Raw genomic sequence first — 20,247 nt, forward strand, 5'->3', positions numbered from 1 at the left:
GGTTCCTCTGCCTTTTCTAAATCCAGCTTGAACATCTGGAAGTTCACGGTTCATGTACTGTTGAAATTGTATCTCAGAATAAAATCTAAATTCTTAATAGCTTACTAACATGTATGATCAAGCCCTTGGTTCCCTTTACAGTGCCATCTTAAAAATTTCCAACTCCATCGCACTGTATAGTTCAAACAGAACATTTTTCTAGCCCTGTAATTCACCATACTCTCTCTTGCCATGAGGCTCTCAGAAATTCTGCATGTCCTCGCTGCCACACTCCTTTTCCTCTTCTTCCCCTGGCAAACCTTATTCATCCTCTTTATTTCAGTTTAGATATTACCTCCTGCTAGGAGCTTTTTTTGGGGGGGGATCTTGATCTGAATTTATTAAATAAAAGAATTAATAAAGAACAAAGATATGACTGGTGGGCTAACAATAACCTTCTTAAGACAGAAAAAGTCAAACCTCCAAGTCTTTCTTATTCTAGAGCCTAAGTTTCTTCCAACAGGTCAAAGTCACAGCTTCAAAGTCCAGATAAAACAGAGATTAAAGAAAATTTATAAATGAAGGATGATTTGGCTAGCCTGCTATTTGTCACATAAGAAATTAGTTCTAGGTAGTGGGGAGCTACCTCTGGAACAATTCCAGAGAAAGGTTAGTTTTGTTGCTGCTGTTGCTAAGTAGCTTCAGTCGTGTCCGACTCTGTGCGACCCCATAGACGGCAGCCCACCAGGCTCCACAGTCCCTGGGATTCTCCAGGCAAGAACACTGGAGTGGGTTGCCATTTCCTTCTCCAATGCATGAAAGTGAAAAGTGAAAGTGTTGTAAACAATTTAGTACAAGTAGATTACTCAAGGGAAATCAAGGAAATAGAAAAAAATAAAAAACCACCTCAAGGTGTTAATAATGTATTAAGCAGGTTACTTTCCTTCACACTTTCAAAACTGATACAAGTGAGGTTTTTAAGAAGGTTGTCTTTCAAGAAATGTCATTTTTGGTTCAACAGCCCCAACTCTGTTAAGCACGTTCAGGCAACAGTTGAGACAAATGCTCAATACATCCATTTATCTTTTCTTTTTTTTTTTATTTTTTAACTTTACAATATTGTATTGGTTTTGCCAAATATGGCCTGATATTGTGAATTTGTTGGAAGTTATTGATGAAATCAAAGTACAGAAATTAAACATACACATACAAATACTCATAAAAAAAGCAAAACTGTACAGGTTTTTCCTGATTAAAACAATTCTAAGAGTATTTAAAGTACATTGTGATTTAGTATAAAAGCATGAGTTAAGACCGTCACCAATAGTCTTATTGTGAGTAAATGATTAAATGTGTCCTCTGGTGAAGATCTAAATAACATGTATTTCATATGGGCATTTTAAAGAATAGATTAAATCATGTACATTAAAGCATTTTGTAGGTGCTACATAAATATTTTAAATATTACTCCTGTGCCTTATATAAGAGATTCTTGGTAATTAAAAAGGTTAGAGATGGAGATGACTGAACCCAGAGTGGCATATAATTGCTTATGTACCTATCCTCTTTAATTACACTTTAAATAATTTATAAGATTTGTTATTCATTCATTTATATATGGAAAATATAGTTTATCAGTAAAAAAAAATTAGATATCTGAATTTCAAATGGGTATCTCAAAGCCAAACATCAAATAAATCTGATGAAATATACTCAATACCAGGAAATGCAGTTTTTCACTTTGTGTTATTCTGTTGCCCATAGTCACAGATCAAACAGAATACTTCTGGAAGGCTGAGGGAATTCAAATGCCTGTCAAATGCTTGCCTCAATAGAAAATAAACTAAGATTTAATGGCTTTTCATCGACAAAGAAAAAAAAAATCACTAAGGAAAAATAAAGATGCCATACACCACAATAACCACTGGGAAGGCCTTTGCTTGCCAATCAAAGCCTCAGTGAGCACTACTGCACCCGGGACATTGTATAGTGTAAGAGTAACTGGCGCACAGCCACAGATGCCCACCAGCTCTATCACTTAACCACAAGGCGCTCTGCTGTATTTCCTCATGCCAATGACAGATAATTAAAGAAAGCTGATACATGTTCAAAAATAATTTCATCTATTTACAGGCTCTAGTATTCTTTTTCATGCTATGGCTTTTCTACAATTGGAAATCTTTCTTGCTTAACAAAGTATACTTTGATAAAGCGTTATGAGTCTCTTGCCCTAATATTAAATTTTTTTAAAAGCTGTAGGACGTTAAATATGAACTTAGAAACGCACTGTAAAGGCTAAAACATAGTAAAAGTAATCAAAGAATGAAGGAGTCACCTGAAACTAGTAAAACATCTTCCTATACTATGATGATATGATAATCTTTAAACATAATAATAAAACATAATAAACATAATAAAACATAATCAAAGTAATCAAAGAATGAAGGAGTCACCTGAAACTAGTAAAACATCTTCCTATACTATGATGATATGATAAACTGATTTTAATTCTAAATTTCTTTATATTTTTCTTCAAAGTAGTCATGTTTGAGTCTTTAAGCTCTTATTCCAATGAGGCTGTCATTTGTGAAAACACCTTTGGGGGCCTTTCTTTCAAATATTACTACAAGCCAGTTTATATATAACACAAGAAAAAAATCATTTTAAGCAAAAATATTACTAAATGACATTTTGCTTTACCAAAAACTTTCAAGAATGAATATTTTCCTACCACATTTACACAGAACATACTACACTTCCAAAAATGTACTTCTCTTAAAATGTGTGCTCAAAAGCATAAGGGTTTAAAGTAAGTACCTCACCTACAACAGTGACTCTTCTGAAGGGAACAATATTCACTTGGATACATTTATCCTTAGATGCTTGTTTTAGAATTTTTACATGTTGTTTCCGGAGAAGGCAGTGGTACCCCACTCCAGTACTCCTGCCTGGAAAATCCCATGGACGGAGGAGTCTGGAACGATGCAGTCCATGGGGTCGCTGAGGGTTGGACACAACTGAGCGACTTCACTTTCACTTTTCACTTTCATGCATTGGAGAAGGAAATGGCAACCCACTCCAGTGTTCTTGCCTGGAGAATCCCAGGGACGGGGGAGCCTGGTGAGCTGCCGTCTATGGGGTCACACAGAGTTGGACACGACTGAAGTGACTTAGCAGCAGCACATGCTGTTACATAATATCAAACCTCATAAATATATCTCAGGATTATTTCCTTTCAAGGCTTATATATTTACATTAAAAGAGGTGAGCCACAGTTGATTAAAAATATAACTGTTTTCATAGCAATAGATGGACTGCAGCCACTAATTGCTTCTTTTTAAGTACATTCAGAAAACGAAGATCATGGCATCTGGTCCCATCACTTCATGGGAAATAGACAGGGAAACAGTGTCAGACTTTATTTTTCTGGGCTCCAAAATCACTACAGATGGTGACTGCAGCCATTAAATTAAAAGACACTTGCTCCTTGGAAGGAAAGTTATGACCAACCTAGATAGCATATTCAAAAGCACAGACATTACTTTGCCAACAAAGGGTTTGTCTAGTCAAGGCTATGGTTTTTCCTGTGGTCATGTATGGATGTGAGAGTTGGACTGTGAAGAAGGCTGAGCGCCGAAGAATTGATGCTTTTGAACTGTGGTGTTGGAGAAGACTCTTGAGAGTCCCTTGGACTGCAAGGAGATCCAACCAGTCCATTCTGAAGGAGATCAGCCCTGGGATTTCTTTGGAAGGAATGGTGCTAAAGCTGAAACTCCAGTACTTTGGCCACCTCATGCGAAGAGTTGACTCAGTGGAAAAGACTCTGATGCCGGCAGGGATTGGGGGCAGGAGGAGAAGGGGACGACAGAGGATGAGATGGCTGGATGGCATCACTGACTCGGTGGACGTGAGTCTCAGTGAACTCCGGGAGTTGGTGATGGACAGGGAGGCCTGGCGTGCTGCAATTCATGGGGTCCGCAGAGTCGGACACAACTGAGCGACCGATCTGATCTGAAGTACTATCAAGTCATAACTACCAAATTATTCACTATGTATCAATCACTACATCCTCTTTGTCGAGTAAACCAAAGCCTTGTTTCCTAACGCCCAAGGCCACTATACTTCTATAAACTAAGGATCACAGAAAACAAAACCACTTGAGAAATCTTCTGGCTCAATTCAGGACTCCAACTCTAATCACTATTATTAAATCAAGTCTTTTTCCTTTAAACTATAGTCATGTGTATCCATAATTAAAATTGGAAATTAGCCTTAACACTATCACTGAATGATACATATATGTAATATTTATATTATATTGTCAACAGCCTAGAGTGCAGCAAACTAGTGTCCAATAACATGTTACTTGCAGCCTGTTTCTGTATGACCTGCAAGGTAAGAATGGTTCTTTTTGGTTAAAAAACCAAACTCAAAACAAAAACAAGAAAAAAAGAAAAGCTTTATGTGGCTTATAAAGCCTAAAATATTTACTACCTGGTCTTTTGATAAATAAGCTTGCTAATCTCCACTTGGATAATTGATAAAGCTACCCACTCAGTCTGTAAGATAAGGATCAGTTCAGTTCAGTTGCTCAGTCGTGTCCGACTCTTTGTGACCCCATGGACTGTAGCACACCAGGCTCCCCTGTCCATCACCAACTCCCAGAGCTTGCTCAAACCCATGTCCGTTGAGTCGGTGATGCCATCCAACCATCTCATCCTCTGTCGCCCCTTTTCTTCCTGCCTTCAATCTTTCCTAGCATCAGGGTCTTTTCCAATGAGTCAGTTCTTCACATCAGGTGGCCAAAGGACTGGAGTTTCAGCTTCAGCATCAGTCCTTCCAATGAATATTCAGGACTGATTTCCTTTTGGATGGACTGGTTTGATCTCCTTGCAGTCCAAGGGACTCTCAAGAGTCTTCTCCAACACCACAGTTCAAAAACATCAATTCTTCGGCGCTCAGCTTTCTTTATATAGTCCAACTCCCACATCCATACATGACTACTGGAAAAACCATAATTTGACTAGACGGACTTTTGTCGACAAAGTAATGTTTCTGTTTTTTAATGTGCTGTCTAGGTTGGTCATAGCTTTTCTTCCAAGGAGCAAGTGTCTTTTAATTTAATGGCTGCAGTCACCATCTGCAGTGATTTTGGAGCCCAAGAAAGTAAAGTCTGTCACTGTGTCCATTGTTTCCCCACCTATTTGCCATGAAGTGATGGGACTGGATGCCATGATCTTCATTTTTTGAATGTTGAGTTTTAAGCCAGCTTTTTCATTCTCCTCTTTCACTTTCATCAAGAGGATCTTTAGTTCTTCGCTTTCTGCCATAAGGGTGATGTCATTGTGTATCTGAGGTTATTGATATTTCTCCTGGCAATCTTGATTTCAGTTTGTGCTTCATCCAGCCTGGCATCTCTCATAATGTACTCTGCATATAAGTTAAATAAGCAGGGTGACAATACACAGCCTTGATGTACTCCTTTCCCGATTTGGAACCAGTCTGTTGTTCTATGTCTGGTTCTAACTGTTGCTTCTTGACCTGCATACAGATTTCTCAGGAGATAGTTAAGGTGGTCTGGTATTCCCATCTTTTTAAGAATTTTCCACAGTCTGTTGTGATCCACACAGTCAAAGGATAAAGCACAACAATGTAAGGATAAAGTACAACAATTTTTTTGAAGCAGAATCAACAAGACTTAGTGATTAATCAGACACATGCGGTTACAAAAAGGCTGAAATGAAGACTGATATTTAGCTTTCTATTTAATAAAGAGAAGGAGGGAATGTTGGGAGACAGATACTTCTCCAAACATGTATTTTGCAACTAAGGAGAAATGTGCTCTTTTTCTTATATTAGATTCCTACAGTGAAGAGACTGATATTCTACTGTAGAAGTACTTACGTACAATTCTAAGATACTCACATTTAAGTCTAACATAACAATAGTCTGTTTTTGCACATGTTCATATACACTTTCTCAGGAAGCTTCCAAATATCTTTTTGCAACATAACTGTCCACAATGAAAAGTCACTTGCTACTACACGGTATTGGGGGAAAAAAAGAAACAAGCAGCCCAAAATGGAGTCACTTGTGTTAAAATCAAGACTTAATACCAAATCTAACTGCAGTTACAACCTTCTCCAGGAATGTAATCCTAACCAGTGGAATCTTCTGGTCAGTACCAATGAGATAATCATTTCCATCCCCAAAAGGAAGATGAGATAATCTGCCACACAGACAGATGCTTTTCATACCCCATGTAAGTTACTTAAGCTTGAAATAATTTTTTATGATTTCCTTGTCTTGCCTTTAAAAACGTTCCTTTTCCATAATCCTCTGGAGCTCCTCTCTATTAGACAGGATGCTGTCCAATTCATAAACTGTTCAATAAAACCAATTAGATCTTTAAAATTTACTTGGTTGAATTTCTGTTACTTTACATAGGTAAAGGATGTGAATGCACTTTTGACCTACATCATACAAGTAAGAAATCCTCTCAAAAGAGAAGCCAGAAAGTAGAGAGAGGACTTAAACTCAGGCCTCTGAGTTGCAAATTTATGTTTATGGTGCAGGGAAAGCTGTAAATGACCAAATGTCTAAAATAATAGACATATCAGCCTCCCCCATGAAGAAACAAAGATAAGATATTTCAATAAATTCCAGTGTTTGTTGTACACTACTCTGTATAAGTACTCACTGCGCCAGAAGGTACAAAGAAGAGGTTGTACCTGATCACAAGGAAGCCAGAGGATACAATAGAGAAAAAGAGTCTGATACATGCGCTAGACACACCAAGTCCTAAAATGTCTGATTTGGAAGTATAGAATTAAGAAAGGCTCGCATAAAAAGGGCTTCCCTGGTGGCTCAGAGGGTAAAGCACCCTGCAATGCAGGAGACCTGGGTTTGATCCCTGGGTCAGGAAGATCCCCTGGAGAAGGAAATGGCAACCCACTCCAGTACTCTTGCCTGGAAAATCCCATGGACAGAGAAGCCTGGTAGACTACAGTCCATGGGATTGCAAAGAGTCGGACATGACTGAGCGACTTCACTTTACATAAAAAGATGCTGCCATCAGAGTTAGACACTGAAGGAAGAATGGAATTTTGAATGAGGAAGAAATACTCTGGGCAGATGGGAGAGACTGCACAAAGATAAAAGAAGCAGGGGTATTTAAAGGCATGAATAACGGCAAATGATTTCTTTTTGGGGGGGAGAATTTAAGTGCTGCAGAGTTCAGAAATTTTAACTTTACTTAATTATCATCAAAGACTTGGGCAGCTTAAGATCAATAAGAAGAAAATAAGAAATCAAAGGTAATGATGCAGTTAATTTGAGAAAGATATATCTGTGTATAAGAACAGGAAAAGAAAAAATGTTCAATTTAAAATTTTAAGTTGAGATTGAGGTGTTTGAAGCATCAATAAAAATTTACATGTGCATTATCTTAGTGCTCTGATTTATAATATCTACTCTGGTTGCTAAGAGGCTTTTTATGTTTACTTCTTAGGTCTGATCATACAAACTTTCAATTTAATAGAGGTCTGTACCTAATATAAATAAGATTTATACTCTTTATACTATATTCTACATACCTAATATAAATAAGATTTAGCAAGCACTGGTTCTATTTATTCAGGAGGAAAAAGAAACCTTCACAGCAAAGTAAAACAAGACAGAAACATGTACTGACTTGTACTTCTGCCATTTATGAAGCAATTTCCTTGTATGTCAACACAATTGTTCACAGCCCTGCAATTTTTAAAAAGAGCCAGCTAATGTGATGAAAACATTAGCACAAAACAACCCAACTTCCCTGTGTGCCACTCATTAAGGAAAAGCAGTGACCAAAAGATGAAATTCCTTTGAAGAATTTACTCCATGTGCTTCAATGTGAGCTATTTAATGTACTAAAACAAAACTCTGCAAACTCAATATGAAAAGTAGCACTTTCACATGCAATTCTTTTCTATTTAGTTTTATATTAATAAAGTTTAACCTCTTTTCTAATAGAATAATTATTTACTAGAACTCTAGAACCTCTAGAAAGCTATATTCTTGAATTATTTTGAAAACTTCCAATATAATCCTAGCCAAAAACTACCCTCTAAACATATATACAATATATTTTAAGAAAAAAAATCTGTCTCTAATATACTTACTCAATTTTAAGTCATGATAATCACGGTAGGCAAAGAGTATATCCCTGTAGTTAGTTCAATCTTATGAAGACATTCGCTAATGCAAAACATGGGTAAAAGGAATAACAAAGTGGTATTCACAGGGTTCTTTGTGTAAGTGACTAGATTTTAGAAAGACTTTATTTGCATTTCTCCATCTCTGCCACAGTCTGTTTGCACAAGTTTGGAAAGCACTCAATAGGTCATTTCCAAAACGCAAATACCAGGTCAAGTTTATAACACGTGACTTACTCACTAATTCTATTTAAACAGCACACAGTAAGAAATTAGATTCCCCATAGGACACTGGAGAAAGCCTGAAGCCTATTCTTCAAAGAAAAAAACGTCAAAAGGTAATATTAAATTGAAATTTTCTCAGTTACACATTAGAACCAAATGTAAATTCAGCATATATTAGATTTCAAAGTTTGAGCTTTAAGTTAAAAAAAAAAAAAGAACAGTTAACTATGTTCAACATGGGCTAGCTGCTTTTTCTCAACCATGGCAAACCATTAGATTTGAAGACAGGATTAAAAAAAATTAGCCTTACTTTAAAAATAGTTTACTAGTAAACCTTTTGTATATGTCTATAGTATGTCTTCATAGTCCCCATCTACTAAAGAACACTAGACTAAGACTCAGACTCAAGTTCTAGTTCTGGTCATTTTCAGATATGCATCCTCAGGCAAATTATGCCCTTTGTCTGAGCCCATCTATAAAATCAAAGAGTTGATATTGATCATTTCTGAATTTCCTTTTATCTTAAAAACTATCTGTTAAACCAAGGTTGGCATTTTCCTGGTACTGAGATAAGATTTTCTTCATTCCCTCTTCCCTCCTCACCATCACTTTTAAAAATGGAAGTTCTTATATTTGTTTATGATCCAAGTGTTAGATTAATTTTCTATAATTATTTTGAAATAGGAAAATGATGTTCAAGTCATTATTCACTTTGCTCCTACTGTTTGCTGATGTCACTTTGGGGATAACCAAAGCAATACCAAAGGATACCACCCTAAGTTCTGAGACAACCATAAACTCCAACACAACTCCAAAGCTCCAAACATCTCTGGATCCCAAAGCAACTTCCAATCCCATGGCAACAAAGAATACGGAAGTGACTTCAAGGGTAGCCACAACCATGAATCCAGAAAGTGCAGCCACAACCAAGAAGATGAAAAGTACAGCCACAACCATGAGCACAAGAAGTGTAGCCACAACCAAGAATATGGAAAATGGTGGCACCAAATTGAATCCAATGGACAGCACTCACGTTCTTTTCTATGTCATATTTTTGTTGTTTTTTGTACACTTAGGCTGAAGTGGACTTGGACTGTCTGCATTGTTATCTCAGTTCACTATATCTGCTGAACGGCAACAAGCACACTAGGAAAATCAAATTTATTTCAACTTACTTCTGAGTAAATTATCATTATCCTAGTTTAATTTGGTTGTTTGCAAATTTTAATTGTGTAAGTTTAATCATAACCTTAATATGGTTTCCTTCCTTATAAATGCTAAAAAAGGCAAAATACTCTGTTTGCCTTTTAAATGTTTGCAAAACTGAGTTGCAACTTGGGGTTTTACATTAAAGGTGTAAGAGAAGAAATTATGTTGGTGACATTTAACCAAAGTATACTTCTGTGTGGGTGTGCGTGCATGCATGTGTGTGTGTGTGTGAAAAGGACAGGGGACTGTGGATAGGGGTTGAGGATGGCATGTGTTATTCTGCATTTATTTTTTATTAAGTAGACAAAAGGATAAACTATTGTGCTCTACAAAACAATACACCTGTCACCATATTCCATAAATGTGTAATAGTAACATGTTGTTACAATAAAAAAGATTCCAATTCTGCTAACGTTTGGAGTACAGACTACAGCTGCTCCAATGACAAAGTTATCTTACTCTGTATACACTTCTGTCTTTTACTGCAAATGGTCATTTGTTAATTTGATGCCTAGAATTCAGAATTCTTCCTTACAGAAATATACCCCATAAGTACTGGTAAGATTTTCATGCTGGTCTACAAAGATTTATTTAAGCTAAAAACCTAGTATTTAACAGTGATAATAACCATGTATGAACAGCTCTGATTCTTACTAGTTGTGCCGCCTTGAGCTTAATTCCCAACCCAGTGAAACTCCCAAACAAACTGGTAATAAACCTACTTCAAATGAATCACTTGGGGTGTCTGTTAGATAGATTAGGCTCTACCCTGAAATTTTGATTTAGCAGCCCATGTAGGGCCTGGAGATATATGTTTGTTTGATAGCTAGATTTGTGAATGACTAACAGCGTCTCTAAATTTCAGTTTATAAGTAAGTCAGTCATTGGCAGTAATAATACCTCAGCAGGTTATTTTAAGGGTTAAATGAAAAAGTATATAATATGCATGGTTTGCCTAAGGCAGAGAAAGCACTCAGTAAATTTTAGCCGTTATCATTATTATTACTAACACCCAAAAAGCAATTGCCAGGTATCACAGTATACCTAAGAGGAAAACTCTTCATTGCACTTTTAGGTTTTATAGTTTTAATTATTCTGACAAAAATAATATGCGTTCCTGGCAACAAGTCAAACAACAGAGATATATAATAGGAATTCTGTAGCTGACCCTCTGCGTGCTCCAGTCATGCTCCTGAGAACACCACTGTGAACAGTTTAGCGTGCACGTTCACAGGCCTGTCAGTCTGTGCGTATCACATGCCTGTGCACACACACCAGTGTTCCTCCTCATCGTGCATGATAATTGTCGAGAGCCATCTTTCTGGATATTTGAAAAGCTGCATTAGAGGACTTTCTGTTACTTTTGCCAGCTCAGAACCCACTTTTCCTCATTCTGATATTGGCAGTCCGATTTCCCTTTGGGAAACCCTGCTCCCGTGCCCTCCCCTCATGCCTTTCAGTCCATGCAGTTTAAGCTGCCTTCACCAGTGAGCTCCAGGGATGGGCGTATGACTCAGACCTAGATACCAAGAAATTCCATCCCCCTTGCCATAGCGAATGCCTCAGGAATTGCCAGGTGACTCGGGCCAATAAGACTAGTACTTTTGCTGTTATTACTGGGGAAGAAGCGTTTTTCACTGGGTTGTTAAGCTGGGAGAACACAAATCACCACTGGGCATAGCTTAGGAAGAGCTGCCTGGGAATAAAATCAACACAAAGAAAGTAGAGTCAAGACATAGAGAAGACAGATGTTCTCCAGATGGCATTGTTCAAAGCCCTACATACAGTCATGCAAGAAGCCAGTCCATCTCCTGATCTCCTTGGGTACATCTACCAATTGATATGCTTTCTGGTTTACACAAGTGTAAATTTCATTTTTGTTACATGTAACAAGCAAAAACAACACAAAACACAAAAACTCATTAACACATTATTCCATAATACAGATGTATCATTATTTATTCAACAATTTCCTTTTGATACAAAGTTATATATTATATATATATATATATATAATATATATATTTGCCCTATAAATAATGCTGCAACAATGGACATGAACTTGGGCAAACTCTGGGAGATGATGAGGGACAGGGAGGCCTGATGTACTGCAGTCCATGGGGTCGCAAAGAGTCAGACATGACTGGGTGACTGAACAGCAACAAAAACTGTCCTTGTATTTATGGGACTTTATTACAGGTCAGGTTCAAAGGTATACAGGAGAGAATAGAAGGAAAAGACTAAAAACTAAATTAGGTCAAAATTACGAAGCAACCATCATGCCTGACTTGACATGAATCTGGACTTTATTCAGAAACTGAATGGTGCTACTTAACAAATAGAGACAGGATTAGATTTGAACTGGAACTGCCTCCAGAAGCAATGTTAAGATGACCTGGAAGTAGTTATGTGGGGTTTAGGGAGTAGGAGAATAATTCTGCATTAGTACAGGTTAAAGCTAATAAGAGAGTCTCAGTAATGGCAGTGGGGGGGAAATGAATTCAAAAGACATTTCCAAAGTACCTAAAATTAAGCCATTAAGAACCAATTAAAAAAATAAAACACATACCTTAGGACATCCCCCGATAAATGAATAGCACTAGGAGGTTATTTCGAATCACATGACTACTGGGCTAGGAGAAGTACATGACTTAGGGGCAGCCAGGAATCCACTGGCTGGCCAGGACATAGCATTAAGGGTTTTGCACAGGCATCTGTAGCTGAACCATGCTCTCTTTGTGGAATCTGAACTGTGAAGTACTGAGGTAATGCAGAACTGACTAGCTAGGGCTAATGCTGAAGAGATACAGAAAGAGGAAAATCATGAGACACAGCTGAATGTGAAGCCAAGAAAGAGGCAACAAGTCAGTTCCAGGACTGATGGACACCTAAGTGCTGTCTGCACCTGCTCTAACTCATGTTTTTTCTGAGGCCCACCTTCTTAAGAAAGTGAGAATGATTTCTCTGTAAAAACTGAGCCCTGACTAAAACAGCTTTATTGATTTGCCTAGATGACACAACTAAAATCAAGACATGGTGATTGATAATGAGGAGGATAAACGAAAGAGAGAAGAATTTTAAATGATTAGGGTTTCTAGAGTGAGAAGGGATGGTGATGCTATTGAGAAAGAGAATATGGTGCAAAGAGGAAGTTGATTTGAATATACACTGAATTAAGTTTTGGACATTTCAAGTCTAAAAGGTCTGTGGACTATCTGTAAGGAGGCTGGAATCCATAGTTCAAAAGACATAAACTAATACATGGTAGTTAGTCTAAGCCACAAAAACAAAGGAATATCAAAAAGTCAAACCTAAGTGTTCTCTGACAAAGTTCACTGAACAGAGACAAGGCCTTTACGACCTTCTCCTGCTCCTGTACTCCTCCACAGTAGAGTGGGTCGCTCTACCCTGAGTGATCATGTGCTCAACCGTCCTGACCTCAGGCTTCACACCAGGTGACAATGAAGCCAGGAGGCACTCTTGTACGTCTAAATAAGAGACTGAAATGTAGACTGAAGTTGGCAGAGTCACACCCCAAAACAAACAAACAAAAAAGAAAACCTTAAACATACTCTGTATGGTTACAGAACTTTAAAGGTCACAAAATACTTTATGGGAGAGGTAGGCAGGATAGTTTTTCTAAGCAACTCCCCTTCTTTAACATATGAAGAAACAGAGTCATAAAAACTAACTTGTCTAAGAAGCAGCAGAGCTGGGAACCCTCAGCACACTCAAGTCATGCTATTACATGGGTCTCTAGGAAATCCCACTGATTCAATCTCACAGGTGTCTGCATCAGGCCCAAGCTACTTTCCTTTGGCCTTGTATAGTATACAGACCACCACAGAGAAGGAATATAATCTTACACTCTGATCCTGGAGGAAAAAACCAGCTTTAAGGTTTTCCAGAAATCTTTGAAACTTGTAAACTAACAAGAATTTAAAGGGGGAGGAGGACACATGTCTACCTACCTCTCTCACCAATGTTTCACTTTTAATTACTTAGACAAAATAGGGAAAATCAAAATACACTAGTGGTATTAAAGATTGGGATTGGTATACAAGGATGGTTCATCTCAACTGCGAAAGAAAATTAAAATCCTAGGCAATTGAGAAACAGCATCTGAGGTGAAAGTTGGAAAGAAGACTTACGGGAAGGTGAAGAGACGTTCCTCAGAACTGCTGGAGAGGAAGGCTAAGGATAAATGCAAGTTTCTATGCCCTCTTGATTCCCTAACACCCAGTTCTTGGGACTTCTTGGTTTAACGTTGTCTGCATTATCCTATTAAATCAGTTTCCCGCCTCCCACCTTCCATTTATCACTCCACTGCCACTCCTCCCCAACCTCCACTTATTTCTTATACATTGCCAAATTTTTTTGCCATTCATGATCATTAAAAGTCTACTGATGTAATTCTTCAATTTATATTAAATTCAGGAAACTCAGAAGGATTAATTCCTACAGCCTAGTGGAATAGCAGAACTAAGAGAAAACATAGCCCCTGAGATTCCAAAGCCAGTGGTCTATTATATAACATTGTCCCTAAGGTTCAATTACCAAAAGTTTATATCAATAAACTAAATGGGAAAGAAGGAAAACTGACCAAATAATACCACAGACAAGTTCTCCAATGGAACGCAGAATAAACCAAGAAAGAAAAGACAATGGCAGGGAAAGCAACTTGAGCATAAGACCTATTGTGAAGGAGGAGCATTTCAAGAAAGGCTTCCTGGGAATTAGCTTTGGCTGAAGACAGCACAAATAAATACAATCAATTTTTCAGGCTGTCACTTGTGCCATATCTTTATAGACATTTCCCACAGCATCTCTGAATTATTTGTTAAATCACCCTGATGTTGCCTTACCAGGCTTATTATTAAAAGTTCTCAGATTCTTCAAATTTTATTTCCATTACAAAAAGATTTCTCAGTATCATGTTGCAGATATGATTTAAACAGAATACACCAGAAAACAAAAGACTGTGATATTTTTTTTTACTCTTTGTAATTAATTCACTGTAGGTGGCATAAAAAAAAAGATGTAATACAGGGAAGCAAATCTGAAACAGGTACTATGAACAGCAATTTATAATAGATGGAGCACCATTTGGGGACAAGATGGCTGTTTACTAGCTACATTCTCCCAGGAAAACTTGTCTCCAACAGGAAAAATCAAACTTGCTGTCTCTCTACATTTTCTACCATTTTAAAAACTCTGGTAAGAGAAACTAAAACAGTGCTTCTTACCTCCGTGCAACATAATAAAATATAGGATTCCCAGCTTTGGAAGTCCCAGCTTGGTAGAAAATACTTAATGTTTTCAAAGCCTTGAACTCTTCTTTTTCATGTACTTGATGCCTGAAAGAAAAAAGAGCACAGTAACTCACAGACTTTATATTGTTCATTGATATTTACAAAAGTCCACAATTGGAACAATGATAAAATATACAAAATGGCAAAATATCTTAAAAGCAACATACTTTCTGAAGGGCAATGTGGTAACAAGCACTAAAAGTTTCAAGGAGCTGTTATTTGAACCTCGGACTGCAAGGAGAATCAAACCAGTCCATCCTAAAGGAAATCAGTCCTGAATATTCATTGGAAGGACTGATGCTGAAGCTGAAGCTCCAACACTTTGGCCACCTGATGTGAAGAACTGACTCATTTGAAAAGACCCTGATGCTGGGAAAGATTGAAGGCGGAAAGAGAAGGGGACGACAGAGGATGAGATGGTGGAATGGCATCATTGCCTCAGTGAACATGAATTTGAATAAACTCCAGGAGCTGGTGATGGACAGGGAGGCCTGGCGTGCTGCAGTCCATGGGGTTGCAGAGTCTGATATGACTGAGTGACTGAACTGATTATTTGAACCATTAGGATAACATTAAGAAAACTACTGGACAGGGATATTAATCATAGAATTGCTTTTAACCATTTTTCTTTCTAGACAGAAGTTTTTGAATTTTATTGATTTGTTTTTTAAGAGTTCAGTTTATGAAGCTTTCCTTTCCCTGGTTTACTGATTTTGAATGAGTGAGAAAGGTCCATATGTTCTTCTTTATGGGAGTTTATCCTCACGAATAGTGTACCTTTTTACAGATGGTTACTTACTGGTACAGTTGTACCAATATAATTTATTAAAAGGCCATTCTAATCTCCCTGATTCTGAGTATCACTTTTATACTTCAGTTCAGTTCAGTCGCTCAGTTGTATCTCTTTGCGACGCCATGAACCGCAGCACGCCAGGCTTCCCTGTCCATTACCAACTCCCGGAGTCCACCCGAACCCATGTCTATTGAGTCGGTGATGCCATCCAACCATCTCATCCTCTGTCATCCCCTTCTCCTCCTGCCCTCAATCTTTCCCAGCATCAGGGTCTTTTCAAATGAGTCAGCTCTTTGCATCAGGTGGCCAAAGTATTGGAGTTTCAGCTTCAACATCAGTCCTGCCAATGAATACCCAGGACTGATCTTCTTTAGGATGGACTGGTTGGATCTCCTTGGAGTCCAAGGGACTCTCAAGAATCTTCTCCCACACCACAGTTCAAAAGCATCAATTCATTGGCACTCACTCAGCTTTCTTTATAGTCCAACTCTCACATCCATACATGACCACTGGGAAAACCATAGCCTTGACTAGACAGACCTTTGTTGGCCAAGTAATGTCTCTGCTTTTCAATATGCTATCTGGGTTGGTCTTAACCTTCCTTCCAAGGAGTAAGCGTCTTTTAATTTCATGGCTGCAATCACCATCTGCAGTGATTTTGGAGCCCCCCAAAATAAAGTCAGCCACTGTTTCCACTGTTTCGCCATCTATTTCCCATGAAGTGATGGGACCAGATGCCATGATCTTAGTTTTCTGAATGTTGAGTTTTAAGCCAACTTTTTCACTCTCCTCTTTCACTTTCATCAAGAGGCTCTTTAGTTCTTCTTCACTTTCTGCCATAAAAGTGGTGTCATCTGCATATCTGAAGTTATTGACATTTCTCCCGGCAATCTTGATGCCAGCTTGTGCTTCCTTCAGCCCAGCGTTTCTCATGATGTACTCCCCATATAAGTTAAATAAGCAGAGTGACAATATACAGCCTTGATGTACTCCTTTTCCTATTTGGAACCAGTCTGTTGTTCCATGTCCAGTTCTAACTGTTGCTTCCTGACCTGCATACAGGTTTCTCAAGAGGCAGGTCAGGTGGTCTGGTATTCCCATCTCTTTCAGAATTTTCCACAGTTTATTGTGATCCACAGAGTCAAAGCCTTTGGCATAGTCAATAAAGCAGAAATAGATGTTTTTCTGGAATTCTCTTGCTTTTTTGATGATCCAGCGGATGTTGGCAATTTGATCTCTGGTTCCTCTGCCTTTTCTAAAACCAGCTTGAACATCTGGAAGTTCACGGTTCACATATTGCTGAGGCCTGGCTTGGAGAATATTAAGCATCACGTTACTAGCGTGTGAGATGAGTGCAATTGTGTGGTAGTTGGAGCATTCTTTGGCATTGCCTTTCTTTGGGATTGGAATGAAAACTGACCTTTTCCAGTCCTGTGGCCACTGCTGAATTCCAAATTTGCTGGCATATTGAGTGCAGCACTTTCACAGCATCATCTTTCAGGATTTGAAATAGCTCAACTGGAATTCCACCACCTCCACTAGCTTTGTTCGTAGTGATGCTTCCTATACTCTTATATACTTCCTATACTTTTACACTTATACACTTATATATATTTAAATACACTTAAAAAAAGGCATGGTTTAATTATTATATATTCTGCTCAACACAGTGTGTGTCTTTAACCTGAAGATTTATGTCATTTACCAGCCCTGGAAAATTCTCATCTGTTGTTTCTTCAAATATTACCTCTTCACTACTCTTTAAGCTCTATTTATTAGATATGTTGGAACTTCTCATTCTATAACCTCCATCTCTTAAACTCTTTCATATTTTCCATTTCTTTATCTCTGTGTGTAACAGTCCGTGGAATTCTTCAGGCCAGAATACTGGAGTGGGTAACCTTTCCCTTCTCCAGGGGATCTTTCTAACCCAGGGACTGAACCCAGGTCTCCAGCATTGCAGGCATTTTCTTTACCAGCTGAGCCACAAGGGAAGCCCAAGAATACTAGAGTGGGTAGCCTATCCCTTCTCCAGTGGATCTTCCTGACCCAGGAATCTAACTGGGGTCTCCTGCATTGCAGGTGGATTCTTCACCAACTGAGCTATCAGGAAAGCCCACATACTAAATAATTTGCTCCAAAATTCTCTTCTAGCTATGTATGTGTTTAAAAATACTTCTTTTACCTAGTATTTTTATGTGTCTTTGGGGTGCGAGAAGAGGCTATATTAACCTCAGCTCATCATACTGCTGCTACCAAGTGAGCATTTGCTTAGTATCAATGGAGACAACACAGAGCATTTCAGAAGGGAAACAGGTACACATGTGTATGGATAAATGACTAGGAGGCTATCTGCCAAATGTTAACTGAATTATCTCTAAGATGTGAAATAACTGAAAATTTTTTCCTTTTTAGATTTCTGTGTTTTGACTAATTTAACAATTATTAGTTTTCTAGTTGACAACATTATAAAGCTACTTCCATTTTTTAAAAGAAAAATGAGTCTCAGGGAGCATCAGTGGAAACTTAGAACAAAAATATTATTTAATGCTTATGAAACACTTTATATATACACCAGATATTGTTCTATATCTTACACATATCATTTAGTGTTCAAAAGCACAGAGGATTGTTTTGTAGGAAGGTTAAAAGGACTAATGAAGTTTTCTTTGAAAAATGGAAAAATGGCAAGGACATCCTTAGCAATGCTGAATAAAGCATAGTTTTATATGTTTATATAATTTTCAACTAAGTAACATGAAAATTTTGCATTGAAAATATTCCTTTAATAACGTAGGAATAAGTCGGACATGACTGAGCGACTGAACTGAACTGAACTGAAATACCTGTTACACAGGAAAATGTAACAGAACTAAAGATAACAACTAAGCTTGAAAGGAGATTGTTACATATTCCCACATTCTTTTAACAATATCAAAAAATTGGAGTCGTGTACAAAACTATCATCTGTATGTAACATGACTAATAACAGACACTCACAATCCATGGAACATTATATACAAATCGTTAATGTGAATTAAACTAGAATGTCATATTCTGCTCTTTCCTTTCTGCTTCTGGCACATACTATGAACAAAACACTTAACCCACACTCACTATGAAGTACTAAGTGACGAAGTGTAAAGTACTATGAAAGGTACTTTAAAAGTCTAAAGAATTCTGCAAACTATCTGCACTGTAACAACACAGGGGTGAATGCCTACGAAGAGGATCCAAATCTCAATGAGATTCGAAACAAAGGTCCACAGAAAGAAATTTTATAGCAGTATTACCATATTTCTGACCCTCAGTCTAAAAGTTGTATAATTAACTTCCAGGAGACTTCTGAAAATTTTTGTTATGTGAGAGAAAGAGTTCAGCACTTAGAACCAAAGGATCTATGACTTAGGATGGAATCTTAGGCAAATTACTCACTTTGAACTCTATTTTCCCTAATAATTATAATATGAAAATAATGTTGTCTACCTTCCTTTTAACTATTAAGTGCAAAAACATCTCAAAATAACATGACATAGTACTATTCAACAAGATGTTATTATTTTTTACAAGAAAATCAACCACGAAACAAAGCATACTTCAACAATATATAGGGTAAAGAGAAAAGTGGGACCCCAAAACATGGCAATGTGATTATGAAGTACATCTTTCCCAATAATCCTCTGTGAAACATACAAGCATATCTAACAAGTGGCCTGGAGGTAAAGCTTGCAGCTCAATGAAAAAGACAGAAATCATCATGTCGAGGTGGTACTTTACCTAGTCATAAACTCCTCAAACTTCGAACTGGTAAGGTTAAGGCTGGACCAGTGTGTATCTGCCACAGGTTTGTGCTCTGGAGGACCCAGGTATGCAAGAAGTGTTGCCATCTTATCAAAAGGTCGTCTTCCAACAGCTTTGTGATCCCTAGATATAGGAAACTACTTAGGAAAAAAGTAGCAGTTCACATATAGCAGAACACATTTTTTTTTTAATTGGAGTATAATTGCTTTATAATGTTGTGTTAGTTTCTGCTGTACAACGGAGTCAATCGGCAGGATGTATACATATCCCTCTTGAACCTCCCCATCCCACCTCTGGAGGTCATCAGAGCACCGAGCTGAGCTCCCTCTGCCCTACAGGAGCTTCCCACTAGCTATTTTCCACACACAGGAGGGTACATAAAAACACGTTTAGATTGTCATTGGCTGCTTTTCTTTTTACTGTCCAGTGGTGGTTCCTGCTCATTTTTAAATAGCACCCAAAAGACCTCAGGGGTTTTAAGTATAACTGAGACATCTTAGAAATGGGACCATTCCTCAAACTAAAAAATTTACATAAAATTTCATTATGTTCTAGTATTCTTAATCTATTACCATTAAATAGGCAACCAGTAAGTAAAAATAACATTCTGATCCACTTTTTCTCAGGATGAAAAGAACTCATTTGGAGAGACCACTGTTTAGGAAGTGGACATAGTGTCCCTGATATCAGATTTCTGCTTAACCAGGGTAAGTATGAATTTTCAACAACTATT

At 37.7% G+C, this 20,247-nt stretch overlaps 1 protein-coding gene and 1 long non-coding RNA gene across 10 annotated transcripts in view; one reads left to right on the top strand and one right to left on the bottom strand.

Moving 5' to 3' along the window:
* Nucleotides 1–20,247, bottom strand: part of NF1 (neurofibromin 1) — a 257,570-nt gene that overhangs the window by 83,140 nt on the left and 154,183 nt on the right. For all 9 annotated transcript variants that reach the window (XM_027516769.1, XM_027516770.1, XM_027516763.1 and 6 more), the window contains 2 exons: nt 19,491–19,637; nt 14,855–14,965 (listed from right to left, as the gene is read on the bottom strand). In XM_027516769.1, coding sequence (XP_027372570.1) covers nt 14,855–14,965; nt 19,491–19,637 — 258 coding nt within the window. The remainder of the gene's footprint in view (nt 1–14,854; nt 14,966–19,490; nt 19,638–20,247) is intronic.
* LOC113877053 lies at nt 8,251–10,020 on the top strand. Its single transcript, XR_003506676.1, has 2 exons — nt 8,251–8,512; nt 9,084–10,020. It is a non-coding gene; the product is annotated as an uncharacterized LOC113877053 (long non-coding RNA).

Source organism: Bos indicus x Bos taurus, chromosome 19 (assembly GCF_003369695.1).
Source record: "Bos indicus x Bos taurus breed Angus x Brahman F1 hybrid chromosome 19, Bos_hybrid_MaternalHap_v2.0, whole genome shotgun sequence".
Taxonomy (NCBI): Eukaryota; Metazoa; Chordata; class Mammalia; order Artiodactyla; family Bovidae; genus Bos; species Bos indicus x Bos taurus.